Genomic DNA, 19,390 nt, shown 5'->3' with positions numbered 1-19,390 from the left:
TATTTCTGCTGTGTTGGTTGTGATCTCTCCTCTTTCATTCTTGATTTTATTTATTTGGGTCCTTTCCTTTCTCCTTTTGATCAAACTGGCTAGTGGTTTATCAATTTTGTTAATTCTTTCAAAGAACCAGCTTCTGGTTTCATTGATCTGTTCTACTGGGTTTTTTTGGTTTTGATAGCATTAATTTCTGCTCTAACCTTTATTATTTCCGGTCTTCTGCTGGTTTTGGGTTTTATTTGCTGTTCTTTTTCCAGTTCCTTAAGGCGTAAGGTTAAGTTGTGTATCTGAGATCTTTCTTCTTTCTTTAGGAAGGCCTGGATTGCTGTAAACTTTCTTCTTATGACCGCCTTTGCTGTGTCCCAGGGCTTTGGGTTGTGGTGTTATCATTTTCATTGGCTTCTATATACTCTTTAATTTCCCCTTTAACTGCTTGGTTAGCCATTCATTCTTTAGTAGGATGTTCTTCAGTCTCCAAGTATTTGTTACCTTTCCAAATTTTTTCTTGTGGTTGATTTTGAGTTTCATAGCATTGTGGTCTGAAAATATGCACGGTATGATCTTGATCTTTTTGTACTTACTTAGGGCTGATTTGTGTCCCAGTATATGGTCTATTCTGGAGAATGTTCCATGTGCACTGGGAAGAATGTATATTCTGCTGCTTTAGGATGAAATGTTCGAATATATCTGTTAAGTCCATCTGGTCCAGTATGTCATTCAAAGCCATTGTTTCCTTGTTGATTTTTTGATTAGATGGTCTATCCATTTCTGTGAGTGGGATGGTGAAGTCTCCTACTATTATGGTATTACTATTGATGAGTTTCTTTATGTTTGTGATTAATTGATTTATATATTTGGGTGTTCCACATTTGGCGCATAAATGTTTACAATTGTTAGGACTTCTTGGTGGATAGACTCCTTGATTATGATATAATGCCCTTCTGCATCTCTTGATAGAGTCTTTATTTTAAAGTCTAGATTGTCTGATATAAGTATGGCTACTCCAGCTTTCTTTTGTTGACCATTAGCACGATAGATTGTTCTTCATTCCCTTATTTTCAGTCTGAAGGTGTCTTTAGGTCTAAAGTGGGTTTCTTGTAAACAGCATATAGATGGATCTTGTTTTCTTATCCATTCTGTTACTCTATGTCTTTTGATTGGAGCATTGAGTCCATTGATGTTTAGAGTGAGTACTGAGAGATATGAATTTATTGCCGTTGTGATGTTTGTAGAGTTGGAGTTTCTGGTGGTGTTCTCCGGTCCTTTCTAATTTTTGTTGCATATATATATATATATATATATATATATGCATATATATATATATATATATATATATATATATATATATTCATCTTTTCTCCCCTCAGAGAGTCCCCCTTAAAATTTCTTGCAGGGCTGGTTTAGTGGTCACAAACTCTTTTAGTTTTTGTTGGTTTGGGAAACTTTTTATCTCTCCTTCTATTTTGAATGACAGCCTTTCTGGATAGAGAATTCTTGGCTGCATATTTTTCTGATTCAGCACACTGAATATATCCTGTCACTCCTTTCTGGCCTGCCAAATTTCTGTGGATGGGTCTGCTGCAGACCTGATCTGTCTTCCCTTGTAGGTTAGGGACTTTTTTTCCCTTGCTGCTTTCATGATTCTCTCCTTGCCTGAGTATTTTGTGAATTTGACTATGACATGCCTTGTTGATGGTCGGTTTTTGTTGAATCTAATGGGGGTCCTCTGTGCTTCCTGGATTTTGATGTCTGTGTCTTTCCCCAGGTTAGGAAAGTTTTCTGTTATGCTTTGCTCACATAATCCTTCTACCCCTATTTCTCTCTTCCTCTTCTGGGATCCTTATGATTCTGATGTTCCTTTTTAATGAGTCACTGATTTCTCTAATTCTTAAATCGTGTTCTTTTGCATAATATCCCTCTTTTTTCTGCTTCATTATTCTCTGTAAGTTTGTCCTCTATATCGCTGATTCTCTGTTCTGCCTCATCCATCCATCCTTGCCACGGCTGCATCCATCCATGATTGCAGCTCAGTTATAGCATTTTTAATTTCATTCTGGCTGTTTTTTACTTCTTTTATCTCTGCAGAAAGGGATTCTAATCTATTTTCGACTCCAGCTAGTATTTTTATTATCATGATTCTGATTCAGACCAGAATCTGTGTTGCTTGTATCTGCGTTGGTTAAATCCCTGGCTGTTGTTTCTTCGTGCTTTCTTTTGGGGTGAATTCCTTCTTTTTGTCATTTTGAAGGGAGAAAAGGAATTAATGAAGTAGAAAAATTGAAATTAAAAAATTAAAATTAAAAAAATATTAAAGTTAAAAATTAAACACACACACACACACACACACATCGAATAGATGATGCTAGATCCTAGGTGTGTTTTGGTCTGGGTGTTGAAAGCGGTTTGATAGATTAGAGAAAAAAAAAGGCGGGGAATAAAAAAAGAGAAAAGAAAAAGGAAATCGTTTGAGAATTTGAAAAAATGAATACACTGAAGTAGACTAAAGTGAGATAATGGGAGTAAAATAGAATTTGAAAAAAATTTACACAAAAGTAAAGAATATAGTAGAAAAATTAAAGAAAAGTATTTTTAAGAAAAATTAAAAATAAAAATGAATTTTTCTCTTTCTGTATTCAAGAAAAAGAAAAGAAACGAAAAAAAGGGAAAAGAGAAAAAAAGAGATTGAAAATTTGAAAAAGTGAATACACTCTAGTAGACTAAAAGAAAATGATGGAAGTAAAATAGAATTTGAAAAAATTTATACAAAAGAAAAAATATAGTAGAAAAATTGAAGAAAATATTTTTAATAGAAATTGAAAGTAAAAATGAAGTTTTTCTCTTTCTGCATTCAAGAAAAAGAAAAGAAATGAAAAAGAGAAAAAAGAAAAAAAAGGAAATCGTTTGAAAATTTGAAAACATGAGTACAGTGAGGTAGACTAAAATAAAATGATGGAAGTAGGATGGAGTTTAAAAAAATTTACACAAAAGTAAAAAATATGGTAAAAAAATTAACGAAAAATATTTTAATAAAACTTGAAAATAAAAATGATTTTTTCTCCTTCTGTATTCAAGAAAAAGAAAAGTAGTGTAAAAGAGAGAAAAAAAAGAAAATTGAATAGATGGACCTGCTAACAGACTGAAATACGACTGAAATTACTTCGTTTTCCCCTAGAAGTCAGATCATGAAGCTCTTTATAGTCCATAAACTAAGCCGGCGGTAAGATTTGTGTCCTTGAAGAGTGAGGTTGACCTGGTTGGGCGGGGCTCAGTGTAATGGCTCCTGTCTCCACTAGATGGCGCTGCTAGCCTACTGGGGCGGAGTGTTGCGGTGCTAATAGGTGCGTATGCGCCTGCGCGGGAATGGTAAAAATGGCGTCACCTGGCTACCTGGTCTCTTCTCCCAAATCGGCAGTCGCGCACCCGCCCTCCGTCTTCAGCTCTCGTCCACTCCCCGCTTCTTCACTCACCGTGACCAGGTCCCAGGCAGCAGCTCTCTCCCGAGTTTTGTCTCAGACGCGGCTGTTTTCCCCGGCCCCTTACTTCTGAAGGACTGCGGCCTTGACCCGCTCCGCCCCTCCGCGGGAGGGTCTCACCAGCAATGGCCGAATGTCGGCTGCACCCAGGGACGCCCCTGGACCCTGCTGCTGCTGGTGCCCGAGACTGCGCCGAGGTGCCAGCCCGGCCCAGAAAAACTTCGCGAGCTAGTGCAGCAGCAGCGTTTCAGGGATGATGGGAAATCACAACACATCTGGCACCTGGGCCCACCCCCAACGACCCTGTTCCAGCACCAGCGAATGTGGCTGTTCTCTAGGGTCTGCCGGGACCAGGTGGCTTCAACAGTCACCACCGAATGTCCTTCCGGCAGTGGAACCGCCTTTCCCCGTGTGGCCCGAGGACCTCCCGGCCTCCACTCTGCTCCTGGGGATTCGCCCTTCCCACCAGAGCACCACCAGGTAGGGAGCTGCGGAGTTGCAGCCTTTGCGCTCCCCTTGTTACAGTCTTAGTGGAATTGAAACCCTCTCCTTTCTCCCTTTTTAGTTTAGTCCCTGCGGCCGTTTGCAATTTTCCACTTTCTCTCCAGCTGCTTTTGGGGAGCGGTGCTTTTCCCATATTCTCCCCCCCTCCCCAGTCTCCGTCCTCTCTCCACCCGCAAAAGCGGTTCCCTATCCCCAGCGGCTTCTCGCTCCCCAAATTCACCTCTCTGCGCCGCGTACCCGCTGAATGCAGTGGTTCAGGTTGTGCAGATTTTTGTCTTCATCCTCCGATCAGTTGTCTAGGTGTCTAGGATGGTTTCGTGTCGGTCTGGCCGCATTTCACGGACGCGAGACACACAAAAAACTTCCGTGCTGTTCTGCCATCTTGGCTTCTCCTCCTCCATCTGACTTCAGATGTTCGAGGGAGCTAAGCAGCCTCTTCCTACAAAGGAGGAGACTGGCCATCTTTTGAGAGTCAGGCCGTTAGCCAGTGTAGGAGAATTGGAAATGAACCATTGTGGAAGACCCTAGAAACAGCCCCCTCGGAGTGGTGAAATGAGACGACCAAGGATGGAATGTACCGTTATTACATTTACATCAGAAGCGATGTTTAGTCTTTCAGTTCGTTGAGCCTGTGGTAGAGTCCCAGGCCGCTCCTTCACAGCCTACAGGAAGGTGGAGGCCCCGGTGACTGTACATTGTAAAGTGGTTTAGTGCCAAAGAAGACTTACTTTTCCTGGATGTGTAGGTATGGCTACAGAGTAGTTTTCCTTAAAGGAAAAAAAAAAAAAAATATATATATATATATATATATACGCACACACACACACTCACACATACATATATACACACACACACATACATATATATATATGTATATACATATACATACATACATATATATGTATATACATATACATACATACATATACATATATGTATATGTATTTTTTTCCTTAAAGGAAAAAAAATATATATATATACACACACACACACACAAATATATATATATATACACACACACATACATATATATATATGTATATACATATACATACATACATATATATGTATATACATATACATACATATATATGTATATGTATACATATACACACATACATATACATATATGTATATGTATTTTTTTCCTTAAAGGAAAAAAAAATATATATATATACACACACACACACAAATATATATATATATATATACACACACACATACATATATATATGTATATACATATACATACATACATATATATGTATATACATATACATACATATATATGTATATGTATACATATACATACATACATATACATATATGTATATGTATTTTTTTCCTTAAAGGAAAAAAAAATATATATATATACGCACACACACACACTCACACATACATATATACACACACACACATACATATATATATATGTATATACATATACATACATACATATATATGTATATACATATACATACATATATATGTATATGTATACATATACATACATATATATACATATATATGTATATATATGTATGTATATATATGTATACATATATACGTATGTATATATATCATGGGACATGAGAGGAAAGTGTTTACTGGCCAAAGCAGAGCCAAATTAGAGGCAAGGTATCCGTGAGAATAGGTTGGGTAATGTTCAAAATCTTTAGCCCTACACGGCAGAGCCATTACCATCAATCGCCATTCTGTTTTTTCCAGTGACCTGGGATGCCTTTCTTTACTCCCCACCACTGCTCACCTCCCCTCACCCCCATCTTCATCATTAGGTTTTCATTGATTTTTCCAACATTAGTTTAAAGGTCACCATCCTTACAAAACAAAGCGTTTTTCAATTCTTGCAGTCGGCATCAGGGCGTTGTCAGTGTTTCCCAAGCAGCGTTGCGTATGTGGCTGCTCTACAGGATGGAAGTTTACACCCATGCCTCTTCCCCGTCAGATAATAGGTTCTTTGGGGATGGAAACAATATCTTCTCCATTGTGATGTGCTTCCCTTCCTGCCTCTGTCAAAGTGCTTAATGCGTGGCAGGTATTCGTTCATTGAAGACTCTCATGTTGCCCTCCTTGATTTGATCTGATTGAAACTTAATCTGCCTCTCCTTCTAGATCCTTTGCTTGTCGTCCCCAAGGACCTTCATGGTTAAAGTAGAGGTTCCCTGCTTACGCTCACTGTTAACACCCTGGGTCAAATAGTTTATATTCAGCACCAAATTAGTGTTAACTGTTGTGGGAAAAAAAATGGTGTTCTAAATATTGATAGGAAATGTAATTGTTTGGGAAGTTTTTTTAGGTAAGAGGGAGAAGGAAAAAGAGATAAAACTGTATATTCTTTTTAAAGAAAATCAGAATGATAGCTATCCTCAGATTACTTTTTATAGATAATTGCAATTTAAATGTTGCTTTCCTCACTAGACTGTGGTTATTTGGAGAAGATGGGGCTCATTTAGCCTTCTCTTCTATGTACAATACACACACCGTGCTCAATACAACTGAGTTTCTTGCCCCTTCTCTCTGAAGTCATGGGTTTTCTCTGGTTATGTGTGTAGGTTATGTGGACACGGGGCTAAATCAAGACCATCATTTGATCCTATGAGAGGTGCCAGAGAGCTAAGAGATGGTCTGGCGGACTCTTTTTATTTTAGATGAAGAAAGTGCAATGCAGAGAGAAGTGACTATTTCCTTCCAAGCATGCTATCTGGGCCTACATGGGCCCACCAGTCTTTTCCTCCTCGAACGCCTAAAATGCAAAATGATAATGCTGACTAATGATTGGGTTCATTAATGGGATCAGACTAATTAATTTCATGAGTTGGCGAGCAGATATTGTCAGCTACCTTGTAAACCACTAGGAATTCAAAGAAAAAGCACACCAGTTCCTCTGTACAATAGCTCTGAGTCTACTCAGAACGTATGGTCCCTTGCAGGTGCTGAGTGGGAGGGCTGTGTGCCACCCAGGGCTGCAGAGCAATGTTTTATATGAACTTATTCACTAATGTTGGTGAAGTACTTTTTAGTTGTGTATTTGATTCGATTCGATCATTATTTTTTAAATGTTTATTTTTGAGAGAGCAAGAGACAGAGTACAAGTGGGGGAGGGGCAGAGAGAGAGGGGGACACAGAATCTGAAGGAAGCAGGCTCCAGACTCTGAGCTGTCAGCACAGAGCCCAAAGTGGGGCTCGAACCCGCGAGATCATGACCTGGGGTGAAGTCGGACGCTTAACCAACTGAGCCACCCAGGTGCCCCTTTAGTTTTGTACTTTAAAGTTATGTTTATTCACAGAATTTTCTAGTTGTTGGTTTAAGTGCTTCAAGATATATTAGTTTTTCAAGATTAACGAGGGAGCCCGATGATGACAAAATGTGTAAGTAGACTGGACCTTCGTCTTAACTGTAATTTCAAGACCGAATGAACTTACCATGGGGACCCAGGCTGAGACCAGGTGCTTCTGACCGACGATCTCTGCTTTCTGGGTTGGAAAGTGTAGGCTGGGGAACACACAACTATTGGTGAACTGCAGGGTAGAAGAAGCCGCGTCAGAAATAACAACAATAACATCAACAAGACCTCAGAAAATTTAAAACAACCTCCCGAAAGAGTCCTCTACTAACCTATGTGTTTTCTATTGGACGTGAAGAGAGGAAGAGCTGTATCATGATTAGTATATTCATTTAGAATCCGAGAGGGACAGAGGACCAAGAAAACACTCAGAGGAATCTCATGTCAGCACTGATCTCAATCCCAGAGAAAATGCAAATGTGAGTCTCAGGGTTATGTTCCACAGAGAGCGAAGGGGGGTTGCTGCTCAGAGGGAGAGGTGATGGAGGCAAAACCATGAGATGGCGGGACTACTCGGGAAATTAAAACTTTAATTAGGCTCCAGCGGGTTGTGTTTCTGTCCCTGTGCAATAACAGAATGTGAACAAAAGGGTCAGAGGGCAAAGGCTGAAGTTCAGCTTAGAAAATGAGGGCTGTCATGGGGCTTCAGGCTGTGCATATGGCAGGTGGAACCAGGCTGACAAATTAGACAGCTCAGGACAACCTTCACGGTTGAAAATCGGGTCTCTTCCCTTTGCTACAAAAGACTGAGTCTAGCATCCGTAGGAAAAATAGTACCATTTCACAAAGGTTTTCAAATGGGCAATATGCTGGCTCAGCTTGGAGGAGGGCAGAACAGGAGAAGGAACTAGGAGAGCGGGTGTTTGGTGTGAGATTCGGAGCACGGAAGGCAAAAAAGAGAAGGTGAGAGCAAGAGAGGGATGAGAGAGAGAGAAAGAAAATGTGAGGAGTAGACATAAAAACGAGAGCCCAGGTGAGCAAGACGGGCTGTGGGAGGAGAAACGAAAGAGGAAGAAAAACGTGTTGGGAGGAGAGCCACCAACAGAGAGTGAGGGTCGCAGGAAAGAAGACAGGGGAAAACCCAAAAGGAAAATAACCTCAGACATGCCACAGTCAGGTCAGGCCAGTTTCCGTGAGTAGTTGCAGGGAGGTGCGGGGGCTCTGGTGCGGCCAGTGCCAGGGCACTGGCGGCGATGGAGGGACAGCCAGGCAGAGGTGAACGTGGGCTTCCGGCCAACAGGTAGCTCTGGGTGACTTACGATGACACAGGCAGAGCTGTCTCCTCTCCTCGTCTACTGCATGCTAAAACTCGAAGGTTGCTCTTTATTTTTTACTTACAACCTGTCTTTGCTTCACATGCTCTCTGAAGCCATTTAAATGCTTGTCGCAAAGCTTTGTCATTGCTATGTGTACAGGTCATAATATTCAGGCCGTGGGGTTATTATAAGGAAGGGAGATAACAGGTTTTCCCAAGTGGAGATTTAAGTAATACCTAACAGTGTGGGCCATCTGGTGAATTCCATGGAAAACAAATTGCCTTTCATAAGCATTTTTACTATCTCTACCCCATGCTAATTTCAGTGGACAAACTATTCCTTAAGGGGTTTTGTGCAGACAAAGAACAGAGGACAGCTTCTCTGTCCTTTCTCTCATTTCTCAAGGCTCCAAAGTGTCTTGGTTTTCTAGCCTGTCAGAGCCACATGGTTAGAATCATTTGTTTGCTGTGTCTTCTCAAAGGTCCGGGTAACATCCACTAATAGACTGAAAGGTGTTGGCTAAGCACGTACTATGTGATTAGATCAGGTCTTAGATGTCACGAGAGGCACAGAATTATAAGAAATTGTCTTATGGACTGTTGGTGAGTATAAATTTATGCCCATGAACGTATTACATCTTTATAAGAGTTTGGCATACACATAGGTGCATGCATTTGTCAAAAGCAGCAAATGTACGCTTAAGATTGCGTGTTTTATTGTATTCAAGTTTCACTTCGTAAGAAAAATAATTGTAAATAAGTACCAAAACCTATTTACTACTATGCATATTTGCATACTGGAATATTTAGGGTGAACACTGGAATATTTACATCTGCAATTTACTTAGAGATACATAAGAGATAAGATGGATGGATGAATGGAGAGGGGTGGATCGATGAACAGATAGATGTATGAAAAGGTGAGAGCAGTAAATATTAAAATCTATGTGGTAGTATAGAGGTAGTCACTGTAAAATTCAATTTGGCTGTGTTTGAAATATTTATATTTATTTCATGAAATAATCAGCAAACAATTAGAAACTATTGATGTAGCACCAATTTTAGTAGTTAAGAGAGTGATGGAGTGAAGAAAGGAGGGGGTGTGGACAGAAGGAAGATAATCAAGTATAGTTGTAGCAATCAGTTACTGCTGTGTGACAACCCACATCAAAACGTACTGGTTTAAAATATCATACATTTACTATTTCAGTGTTTCTGTGTCAGGAATCCAGGAATGGTTTAGTTGGGTGGTTCTGGGTGTTTCACGAGTTTGCAGTCAGGGCGTGTTCAGGGATCCAGTCATCGAAAGCCTTGCTTAGGACTGGAAAAACCGCTTCCAGAATGGCTCACTCACAGGGCGATTGGCGGGAAGCCTCAGTTCCTCACCAAGAAGACCTCGCCATTAGTTGCTTGAGTGTCCTCACCACATGGCAGCTGGCTTCCCCCAGAGTGAGTGATCCGAGACAGATGACAGGAAGGAGACGCCTTGCCTTTTGTAACCCAGTCACACACCATCACTTCTGCCATATTCTGTTCATTACGAGCAAGTCACCAAGTCCAGTCCACACGTAGGAAGAAGGGAATTAGGGCCTACCTTTTGTGGAGTGGAATGTCAAAAACTTTGTGGACATGTTTGAAAACCACCATAAAAATCTTAGGTGGGATTTTCGTAGAATTGCTTGATTTCATAAACTGATGGTTGAGGTGCCCTCAGTCTCAAGGTTGCTGAGACCCATGACTGAGGGATAAGGCAACACAGAACAAGTCAAAACAACAGCAAAGGCATTTGACTTGACTTCTATGAAGCCATGTAAAAAGTCGAGGTTGAAAAATCCTTATTCTGGCAAAACCTCAACAAGATGGCTGTAGAATTCCTACTGGGGCCTGTTGAGTCTGGGCTGGGTGAGATTGTGAACAATGCTGGTTTTGATCTTTTTTTTTTTTTAATGAGCTGAAATTCACATAACATAAAATTCACCATTTTAACCATTTGAAAGCATACAGTTCAGTGATTTTTAGTATATTAGCAGTGTTGGGAGGCTATCACCACGATCTCATTCCAGACAGTCACCCCAAAGGAAACCCTGTACCCAGTAAGCATTCATTGCCAATTTTCTGCCTTCCTGCTGGCAGCCACTAATTCTATTTTCTGTCAGGATTTGCCAGGACTCTAAGGTTTTGAATCAAGAATCGAAGGGAACCAAGGCCGGACTACATGCAGAGGACAGTCTGACATGGGGAGGCAGGTGGGGATTGACAAGTTCAAGAGAGCTAGCTGGAAAGAAATGATAGAAGCCAAAGTAACAGAGAAGAGAATATTATGGATCCTCTTTCATAAGTAGTTTGGGGCATCTTATGAACTTGAACACAGTAAATCTGAATGATCATTTGCATGAGTGTTACTCGAAAAGTAAAGGTGGTTCTAGAACTTCGTCGGACTCTACTTTAAAGTTTACCCTAAAAGAACATCCACACATCGTCTTTGGCACATGATGGTAGATATGGTCATTCAATATCCCAAATTGGCTGCGTTCCAACGAGAAATATCATCTAGATGTTTTAGAAGCATAGATAAGAATCTGGTGATAAACACTGACTAGTGAGATTGAGAATGAAAATCTAGATGTAATTTTAAGGGACAGTTTAGGGAGTCAGCGCAACATATTGGTCAAGCCACACCTTTAGGCCTGGACATCCTAGCTTTGAATTCCAGCTCTGGGACCTTGGGCAGGTGCCTGAACCTCCCTGCCTTAGTTTCCCCTTTTGTAACATAGGAAACTAAGTAAAAGTAAAGTAAATTAATGCCCATGACTTTTCAGGAAATGTTAAGTGGACTAAAGAGGTTAACACATTCCAGAATTGCCAACAGTACCCAACACACAGTGAGGACTCACGGACGTTCACCCTGATAACCTTACCGTTAAAGGAAGCACACTCTTTAGGGGAAACTAAAAGATGTGGTGTTTCTTTCATCCAATTACTTTACCATATAAAATCCTACATATTTATACTGGGTCCCCAGGCAGATGGAGCTTTAACTGTTCACAGAGTAAGACAGTGTGAAAAGCACGACCGCAAATTCAGTCACAGCGTCAATCCGCTGACAGGAACTGTTTCCCTTTGACATTTCTCAAAACCAGGGCACCATCTTGGATGCTTCAAGTGTGAGAAAGAACTCCTCAAAGAGACTCTAAGCTTTAAAAATATTAATCTGCATCTGGAATCACTCCTGGGCACTTCACATCTTATGATACAAATATCTCCTGGGATCTCTGCCTCATCAACTCTTTTTAAAATAATGGAACTGTATAATGGAGAAAACATTGCTCTGTAAAACATAGAGCTTCACCGTCAAGAAAGGGGAGGAGAAAAGAAAATTGGTGCAATATTTAATAACTGTGGATCCTATGTCTAGAAAAAGATATTCAGCTTTTGAGGGATATTTATACTCGATTTAAGTGGGTTGGCAAGAAGACTGCCAACAGGTCACGTGACCATAGGTAAGCTGCGCTATCAAACTGGATAGAAAATATGTGGGAGAGTAAGCTCCTTTATGCCTAGCTCTGGAATACTGTAGCGTTCAGCCGAAAGCTGCCAACATTCACTGTATGTGGTAGAGAGCACAGTCATTAGTTACAAACAACATTAAAATCATTTTTTAAAAAGTACCGTGAGAACCAAAGATACTCATTTGATAGGACCACCTGCCAACCAGGTTGGACCTAAAGTCAGTCTGTCTCTCAACTGACTGCCAGTCCCCAGGATATGTAAGTTTTAACCAAGCCTACTATTCTGGTCTTCTTGCACTAGACATGATTGCTGATTTATTGACCAAATGTGTGAAGGATTGTTGAATTAATAAAGGAGGTGGAGAGACAGAGAGAGAGAGAGATAATATGAATGTATTCTCAAAACCCCAAGTCTTCCTTTATGACTTGTTCCCAGAATCAGATTGGTGGGTGTAGGTGATGCTTGATGACCTTATAGATGAGTTCTGTGTATGTATGTTGTGATACCTTTGTAGATAGGTGTCAGAATCTCAATACAACTGTCCAAAATTTGATGCTGTTAGGCATTGGCCATCCTACTTCTGGTCTTTCAACAAGGCTGCACCATCACAAACCTGTTGATTAGTAATGGTAAGCTGCATTTGTCAGCCAGGAATCGGTTTTTGCTCAGGCCACCTGATTGCTATCCTACCACTGCTTATGTTTGACCGCACATACTCTGAAGCCATCTCTGAAAAACTCTCAACTTCTGATCTTCTGATGTATGACCCCCTCTTCTCTTGATAATATATCATCTATTTTCATTCCTGTTTCTCTGGGCATAGGGTTCATGTGCAATTTTTCTGACATTTGGACTTCAGTGTTTTTCTTTAGATTTTAGCTGAGTTAATTCATTGGCTTTTACTTGTCCCTGTAATTAAATATGGCGATCTCTGCCCTGCCCCAGCCCACTAAATTCCAGTGTCTGATGGGTGGGTAGGCCAGTCTTGACCTCTTTGGGGAGAAATTAAAAAATGGGCCGCTATTCAGACAGACGTCTAGAAAGTCTGCTCTGTCTTGTACAAGTACAAGTAATGCTAAATTGGACTTTGGTAGAGTTTTAGAGACAAAGGCAAGAATATAAATAGTCTTTGCAGTGGTATCCTTTCTGTGATATGAGGGTTTAGGTACCCATTTATTTGATTGTCTAGCTTACTGACCGAATTGAAGTAATTGCAATCAGAAATAATAGGACTTTTATCACAGCTTAATGATGTAGGGGCAGAGAGATTTATTCTGAGTAGGGTTAATAGAGAACAGAAGCATGAAATATCTACTGAAGTTACTGAGAATTAACCATAGATGTAATATAGCCCCCTTGAATCAGGTTGAATAGACAAACTGACATCTGCAAACAAAATTTAAATACTATGTTGGAAAGGCTGGGATTTGAACTCCGTTTGATCCTGATGCTTAGCAAGGCTGTAGGTGAGGGCCATGGACATTCAGGGCCATGCCATGGAAAAGGGCCACGGACACTATATGTGGTAGTGTCTAAAGAAGCCATACTGCTTTTTGGAACCCTTACTGAGTACATTAAAAATGAGGTTTACTAATGAGAAGTGACTCTGCTCTGTGGTTAATCATGTTGAAGAAATGTTCCACATAATCACTGTGAAATTGAATGTTGGTAAATAAGCTGCTTAATATATATTTAAATAATTCTGTAATGAAGAGGAATAAGAAATAAAACACTGGGTCACGATATAGAGCTTTGCCTCAAGAAGCCGTGCACTTCAAAGGGTTAGTGTCTAATTGCAGATGTACCAGGAGCTGTTCTAAATTCAAGGTATGATTTTGGTTATCTAGATCTTATTATGAATTTGATGTAGATAAATCGGGGCATGCATTTCATGTATAAACGCTATTAATTTTTGCTGGACAGTTTAAAGGGAAGATCAGAGTTCAGACATTTGCATCCTCTTGGACATGTGTCTGCAGAGTCTGTGGCCCATACGGAGCACAGCATTCTGGAAGGTGGGGCATTGCCTGCCCTCTTTCCTTTAAAGTCATCCCCTTGACTTTTGGAGAGGAATCAGAAGCACCACACACCTTACTCTGTCTAGAAATCAAAGGTTTAGATGATGACTTTGAAGGCACTAGTTAAGGGGAATTTTGTCTATCACCTGATCATGAGCTAGGAATTGTGCAACCCAGTACCAACTGGGAAACGTCTCCTGGCCGGGGGTCTGTGTAAACAACTAAAATTTTGAGGATGACCTATCCCACTATCACTTTTTATCAGTTGGAAAGCATCGATGATAAATATAAATAACACATATTATAATTTCTTGAATATGTATGCTTTGTAGAGATCTGTAATGGAAATGTGTTATAAACATTCATTCCATGGTGGAAAATGTATTATATATGAGAAAGCCCAATGTACATAAGCATGAAATTGCCAAGAGAGTTTTGACTACTGTTATTCAAAATGTAATATTTAAGGAGTAGCCACAGATAGAAGGCCCATAGATTTATAAACAGTCTTTGAAAACAATGGAGACTGCAAGTGCTTCTTTTCTAGGCAAAAAGGCATTAAAAAGCAGTAAAGATGAGGTCATCATATTTGCAGTTGATTGGGGGACTAGAATGTGACTGTAGCTTTATTGCTATTATCTTAATACTTGAAATTACCCTGCAAAGAGGTTCTTATTTCATATCATACATGAGGAAACTAAGAATCAGGAAGGTTAGGTGATTTGTCTGAGTTTACAGAACAAGTAAATGGCAGAGCTGGGATTTACACCCAGGTCCATCTGACTCACAGCCCATAATCTTTCTAGTGTGCAAAAGAAAATGATATTGGTTAGGTAAGTGAATAGTGCTGGTCGTGTTTCCTCCTGCTAACATGTGTGAACAGGGGATTTCTAAGGATACTCAGGAGATGGCCGAGTTGCGTCGGCCTCTTGCATTAAGTGGGTGTGCTGGGCCTGAGTGTAATTAGAAATACAACCATTCATCACAAGTTTTGAGGCCTTTCCATGTTCATAATATTCTGTGAAGTTCTGACAGGTGATGCAAGGATGCTTCCATCTGTAATTCAAACAGTGCATGCAGGACTAATCATTAAAATGTAAAAATGACCCAAGAAAGTAACGGTAAAGACCCAGGAAAGATGGGTCACGTTCATAGTGAGTCTGAAAATACAAAGACTGGGAGAGGCATAGGGGCACCAAATTAGGACTCTTTAGTTTTATAATCCTGAGTAAAGAGTTTAAAACATTTGAGAGTAATGTCTACTTTGCCTGTCTTACATCATTTTTTTTTAAATATTTTTTTAATGTTTATTTATTTTTGTGAGACAGAGACAGAGAATGAGTGGAGGAGGGGCAGAGAGAGAGAGGGAGACACAGAATCTGAAACAGGCTCCAGGCTCCGAGCCGTCAGCACAGAGCCCGATATGGGGCTCGAACTCTTGAACCGCGAGATCATGACCTGAGCTGAAGTTGGATGCTTAACCGACTGAGCCACCCAGGCACCCCATCTTACATCATTTTTTTTTAAAGGACTGATTTGAGGAATTCAAAGTGTTTTAAGTTCTAAACAATGAAAGGCATCATTCACTTTATGAAATTAGAAGTAGTCTCTGCGGACCTGCATATCTGATTGAGATGATAATGGAAGTACACAAATGTATCCTATGACCCGACAGCCCTTAATCATCATGGGGCCATGGTGGTTCCGGTGGGAACTCATACCCAGCTGGAAACGGAGGGCGATCATTTGCTTAGAATTAACTATAACTATACTCTCTAAAACCCAAAGGCTTGGTAGTGTGTCACGCATAGGTAAGTGTTCATGAGATTTGAAATGTCTGTAGAGTGATAATAGCATTGTAGGTTCATGACTGATGCCGAATCATTTCATCTGGATATAAAGTGGCAAATGTACTATAGGGTTTGTGAAAAAGAAAGCCAGGTTTAAATGATTACTTGATTGAGCCTTTCTTCCGTTCTTTTTTTGTTATCGGCAAGCAAAAGCCTTGGGAAGTGAAAGTGACCAGTTGTTTTAGGAAGGAGGTGGTACATAGTAAAGGAATATCAGTGCTGCCTTTGACATTTAACCCCTAAAGAGACAACAGATGGATGTACACTCTGATTACTTTCTTTTCTCTACTTTCTGGAGGCTATTTATCTAGCAGTGTCTACTATAAGGTACCCTCTACTACCCAGAACCCTATTAACTGGACATTCTCTGTTGACAAACGCTTTTCACTCACAGAGATGAGTCCATGTTAACTGATGCTCAGAAAGATGATGCGTCAGCTTCGTTATATGATTCCAAAGCCACTCCTGCATCATTAAAGTATGATGAATTATGTTCAGAATACATTTCATGCCAAAAGTTTTTTGTTGTTGTTGTTGTTATGTTCTATATATCTCATCACAGGTAGTTTATATTATTTCAGTTGGGAGTTTCTAATTATGAGAACTTCTGATTAATGATAATACCTTCTTTATCTGTGCTGAATAAAGGAAGTGACTATATTACGGACCTAAAGATATCATAGATTGGTGGAAATTCAGATTGGATCACATTACTGAGATCAATTTTCAGTTTTACAAATTTGATTACAAATTTTCAAATGTAAATGCCGTCCACAAGAGGAGACTCAGGATATGAAGGAAAAAGAGAGATGATTCAAAGAGTTGGAATAGATAACGGGCAGTTCATATTCACGCATGTACTATTATGCATACAGCTTCATTGTTAAGCATCCTGAGGACTCAGTTACACACTGGAGGGCGAAGAATCTAGGCTCGTAACATATAGGGCCGAGAGCAGGGGAATAAACTTGGCTGGGGGGCTTGTCTCTTGGGGATGGTCATTAGTCCAAATTTCAATACCCAAGTGGCCATGGCAATGCTCCATAAGGAAGTCCAATTACTGCAGCAATGGTAGCAGAAATCTCGGTAGAGTTTTTTTGGGGGTGGGAAATAGCATTGTGGTTCTATGGAGAAGAGCAATAGGCAGAATTTGTGGCATAGAGATCAAAGCCAGGCAGAGGTTCAGAGCCCTTAGGAAGATGCCCGGGAGTTCAGAGTGTCGGTCTCTAAGGGCAACGGTCGTACATCAGTGGACCTAAACTCTAAAGATGGGTCTAGATTGGAGAAGGTAGGAGGGAAAGCTGCAGCTTAAAAAGCATGATGGGGTCCAGGCCATCTCTGGCATACTAGACAACAATTTTGAGGCAGAAATGTCGATTTTATGTACCTCAAAGTATCAGATTTAGCCCTACATTTGGGGGCTGGCGTGTGCAGCCTGAAGACCTTTGTACCTGCAGGCAAGTGGAGCTTTGGTTTTCAGGATGACGCTGACATTTCTCCAGAGCTATTCTGCTGTCTACCGACTCTGTTCTGACAAAGTTCTCTCAGAGAAAAAGGACGTGAGGTGGGCAGGCATTCAAGGCGCTGCCACATTTTGGGTTCTTTAAAAGAACTTGTCCTAACTCTGTTTTAGCTGAACCCCACCATTCTGAATCTTAAGGGATGTTACAGAGGGGATGGATGGGTTAGAGCAGCTCTGGTAGGCTTTTGTTGTTGAGTGTAAACATAGCATACATGTGGTCAAATTAGGTCCCTAAGATAAAAAAGAAATGAGTGCCTCCTACCTACACATATATATGTGTGTGTGTGTGTATATATATATATATATATATATATATATATATATATATTTTTTTTTTTTTTTTTTTTTTTTTTTTGCTTCTCTTTTACAACTAATATTTTCAGCCTATTCCGATTGTAGGCTGACTTTTTCCATTTCCATCTAGGAACTTGGACGGATAGAGATTTAATTTGAACATTGGTCTTTTGCAAGATGAGCAGTTTAAAAGCTTTTCAAGTCTGTCGTGTCTTTTTAGAACCACGAGGTGTTTATCTCCTCCCCTTGAACCTGGCCTGTTTTACTGGGGGACTTTGTGACTGCCTCCAGCAGCATGTGGCAGAAGTGATACCACCTGACTTGTGAGGCTTGGTTGGAAAGGGCTATGCATATCCTGCTGGTTCTTTTGGGAAATTCTCTCCAAGAGCCTGTGGCTGCCATGGAAGAAGCCCAGCCATGGAGACACCAGTGGGCGAGAGAGCGCATGGAAAGACCACGCATAAGGGGAGATAAACAAAGGGTCGTAACTGGCCCGGTCACACAGTTTTGAGTCTTTCCTGTGCAAGTGGTTCATGTGTGAGTAAAGAAGCCTGCGGGTCAACCGAAGCCGCTGCTTTGTTGCAACCTCTGTAGAGAATGTGGACAAGAACTGCCTCACTGCCTGAGCCCATTTGAGCCACCTTAACAAAAATGCCATAAACAGGGTGGCCATAAACGACAAACATTTCTGTCTTATGATTCTGGAGGCTGGGAGATCTGCGATCATGGCACCAGCAGGCTCAGTGTCTGGTGAGAGCCTGCTTCCACATGGAAGGCTGTCTTCCCACCATGACCTCATGGGATAGAGGGACAAGGTGGGGGCTTTCTTGGGCCTCTTTTATATGGGTACTGATTCCACTCATGGGGGCTCTGCCCCTATAACCTAATCACCCACTCCCAAAAGCCCCACCTCCCAGTACCATCATATTGGGGGTTAAGCTTCCAACATATGAATTTGGGGGTTGGGAGACACCAACATTCATTCTAGAACACTGACGGAGTGTGGTGAACTCCCAGATTCATTTGCAAAATTAGTAGTTGCGTTGTTTCCAGTAACTCTTCTGGAGAAGTCATAGCTGGAACACAGTTTAGTAACCATTTCTGTGGACTCTCTGCTTTCTGTTGGAAGGCAGGGATTGGTGGCAGCGTGGTGGGAGGTATGGTGACTGTATTTGATAGCATGGCTAAACAGGAGAAGGCAGGAGTTGAGCAATGTTTTCTCTCTTCCTAGCACTAATTTCATACTGTCCCTCTACCTCACCCTTCCCTCCCTCTCCTGCTTCTATGACAAAAAAAAAAAAGTTTTCTGTGTTCACTGCATGTCTTTTCAGAGCACGTACATGACTCCTAGAAGATTCTCAGCCAGGGTGCAGTTAGGTCGAGGCAGAGGGACTGAGCCCTGGGCAGTGGAATGTCAGCAGAAAAGATGGAAGCCTCTGCCACATCAAGCCCTAGAAACTTCCTATATCATACCTGGTTGCTTGCTTTTTCCTTTAGCAGTGACTTTGGGAGCCATACGTTCCAGAAGGTGTGGGAGGGCAGCCTGTCCCATGTGGGCTGTGACACGAATGACAAACTTCTATTCTGTTAAGCCACGGACAT

General features: G+C 40.8%; 1 protein-coding gene across 1 annotated transcript in view; it reads left to right on the top strand.

Annotated features, from left to right (window-relative positions):
- Positions 1–3,341: 3,341 nt before the first annotated feature.
- Positions 3,342–19,390, top strand: part of LOC123382742 — a 95,042-nt gene continuing 78,993 nt past the window's right edge. The window contains exon 1 of the mRNA XM_045048632.1: positions 3,342–3,950. Within this exon, the coding sequence (XP_044904567.1) occupies positions 3,342–3,950 (609 nt within the window). The remainder of the gene's footprint in view (positions 3,951–19,390) is intronic.

Source organism: Felis catus, chromosome F1, assembly GCF_018350175.1.
Source record: "Felis catus isolate Fca126 chromosome F1, F.catus_Fca126_mat1.0, whole genome shotgun sequence".
Taxonomy (NCBI): domain Eukaryota; kingdom Metazoa; phylum Chordata; class Mammalia; order Carnivora; family Felidae; genus Felis; species Felis catus.
This window is presented reverse-complemented; position numbering and strand designations above follow the sequence as displayed.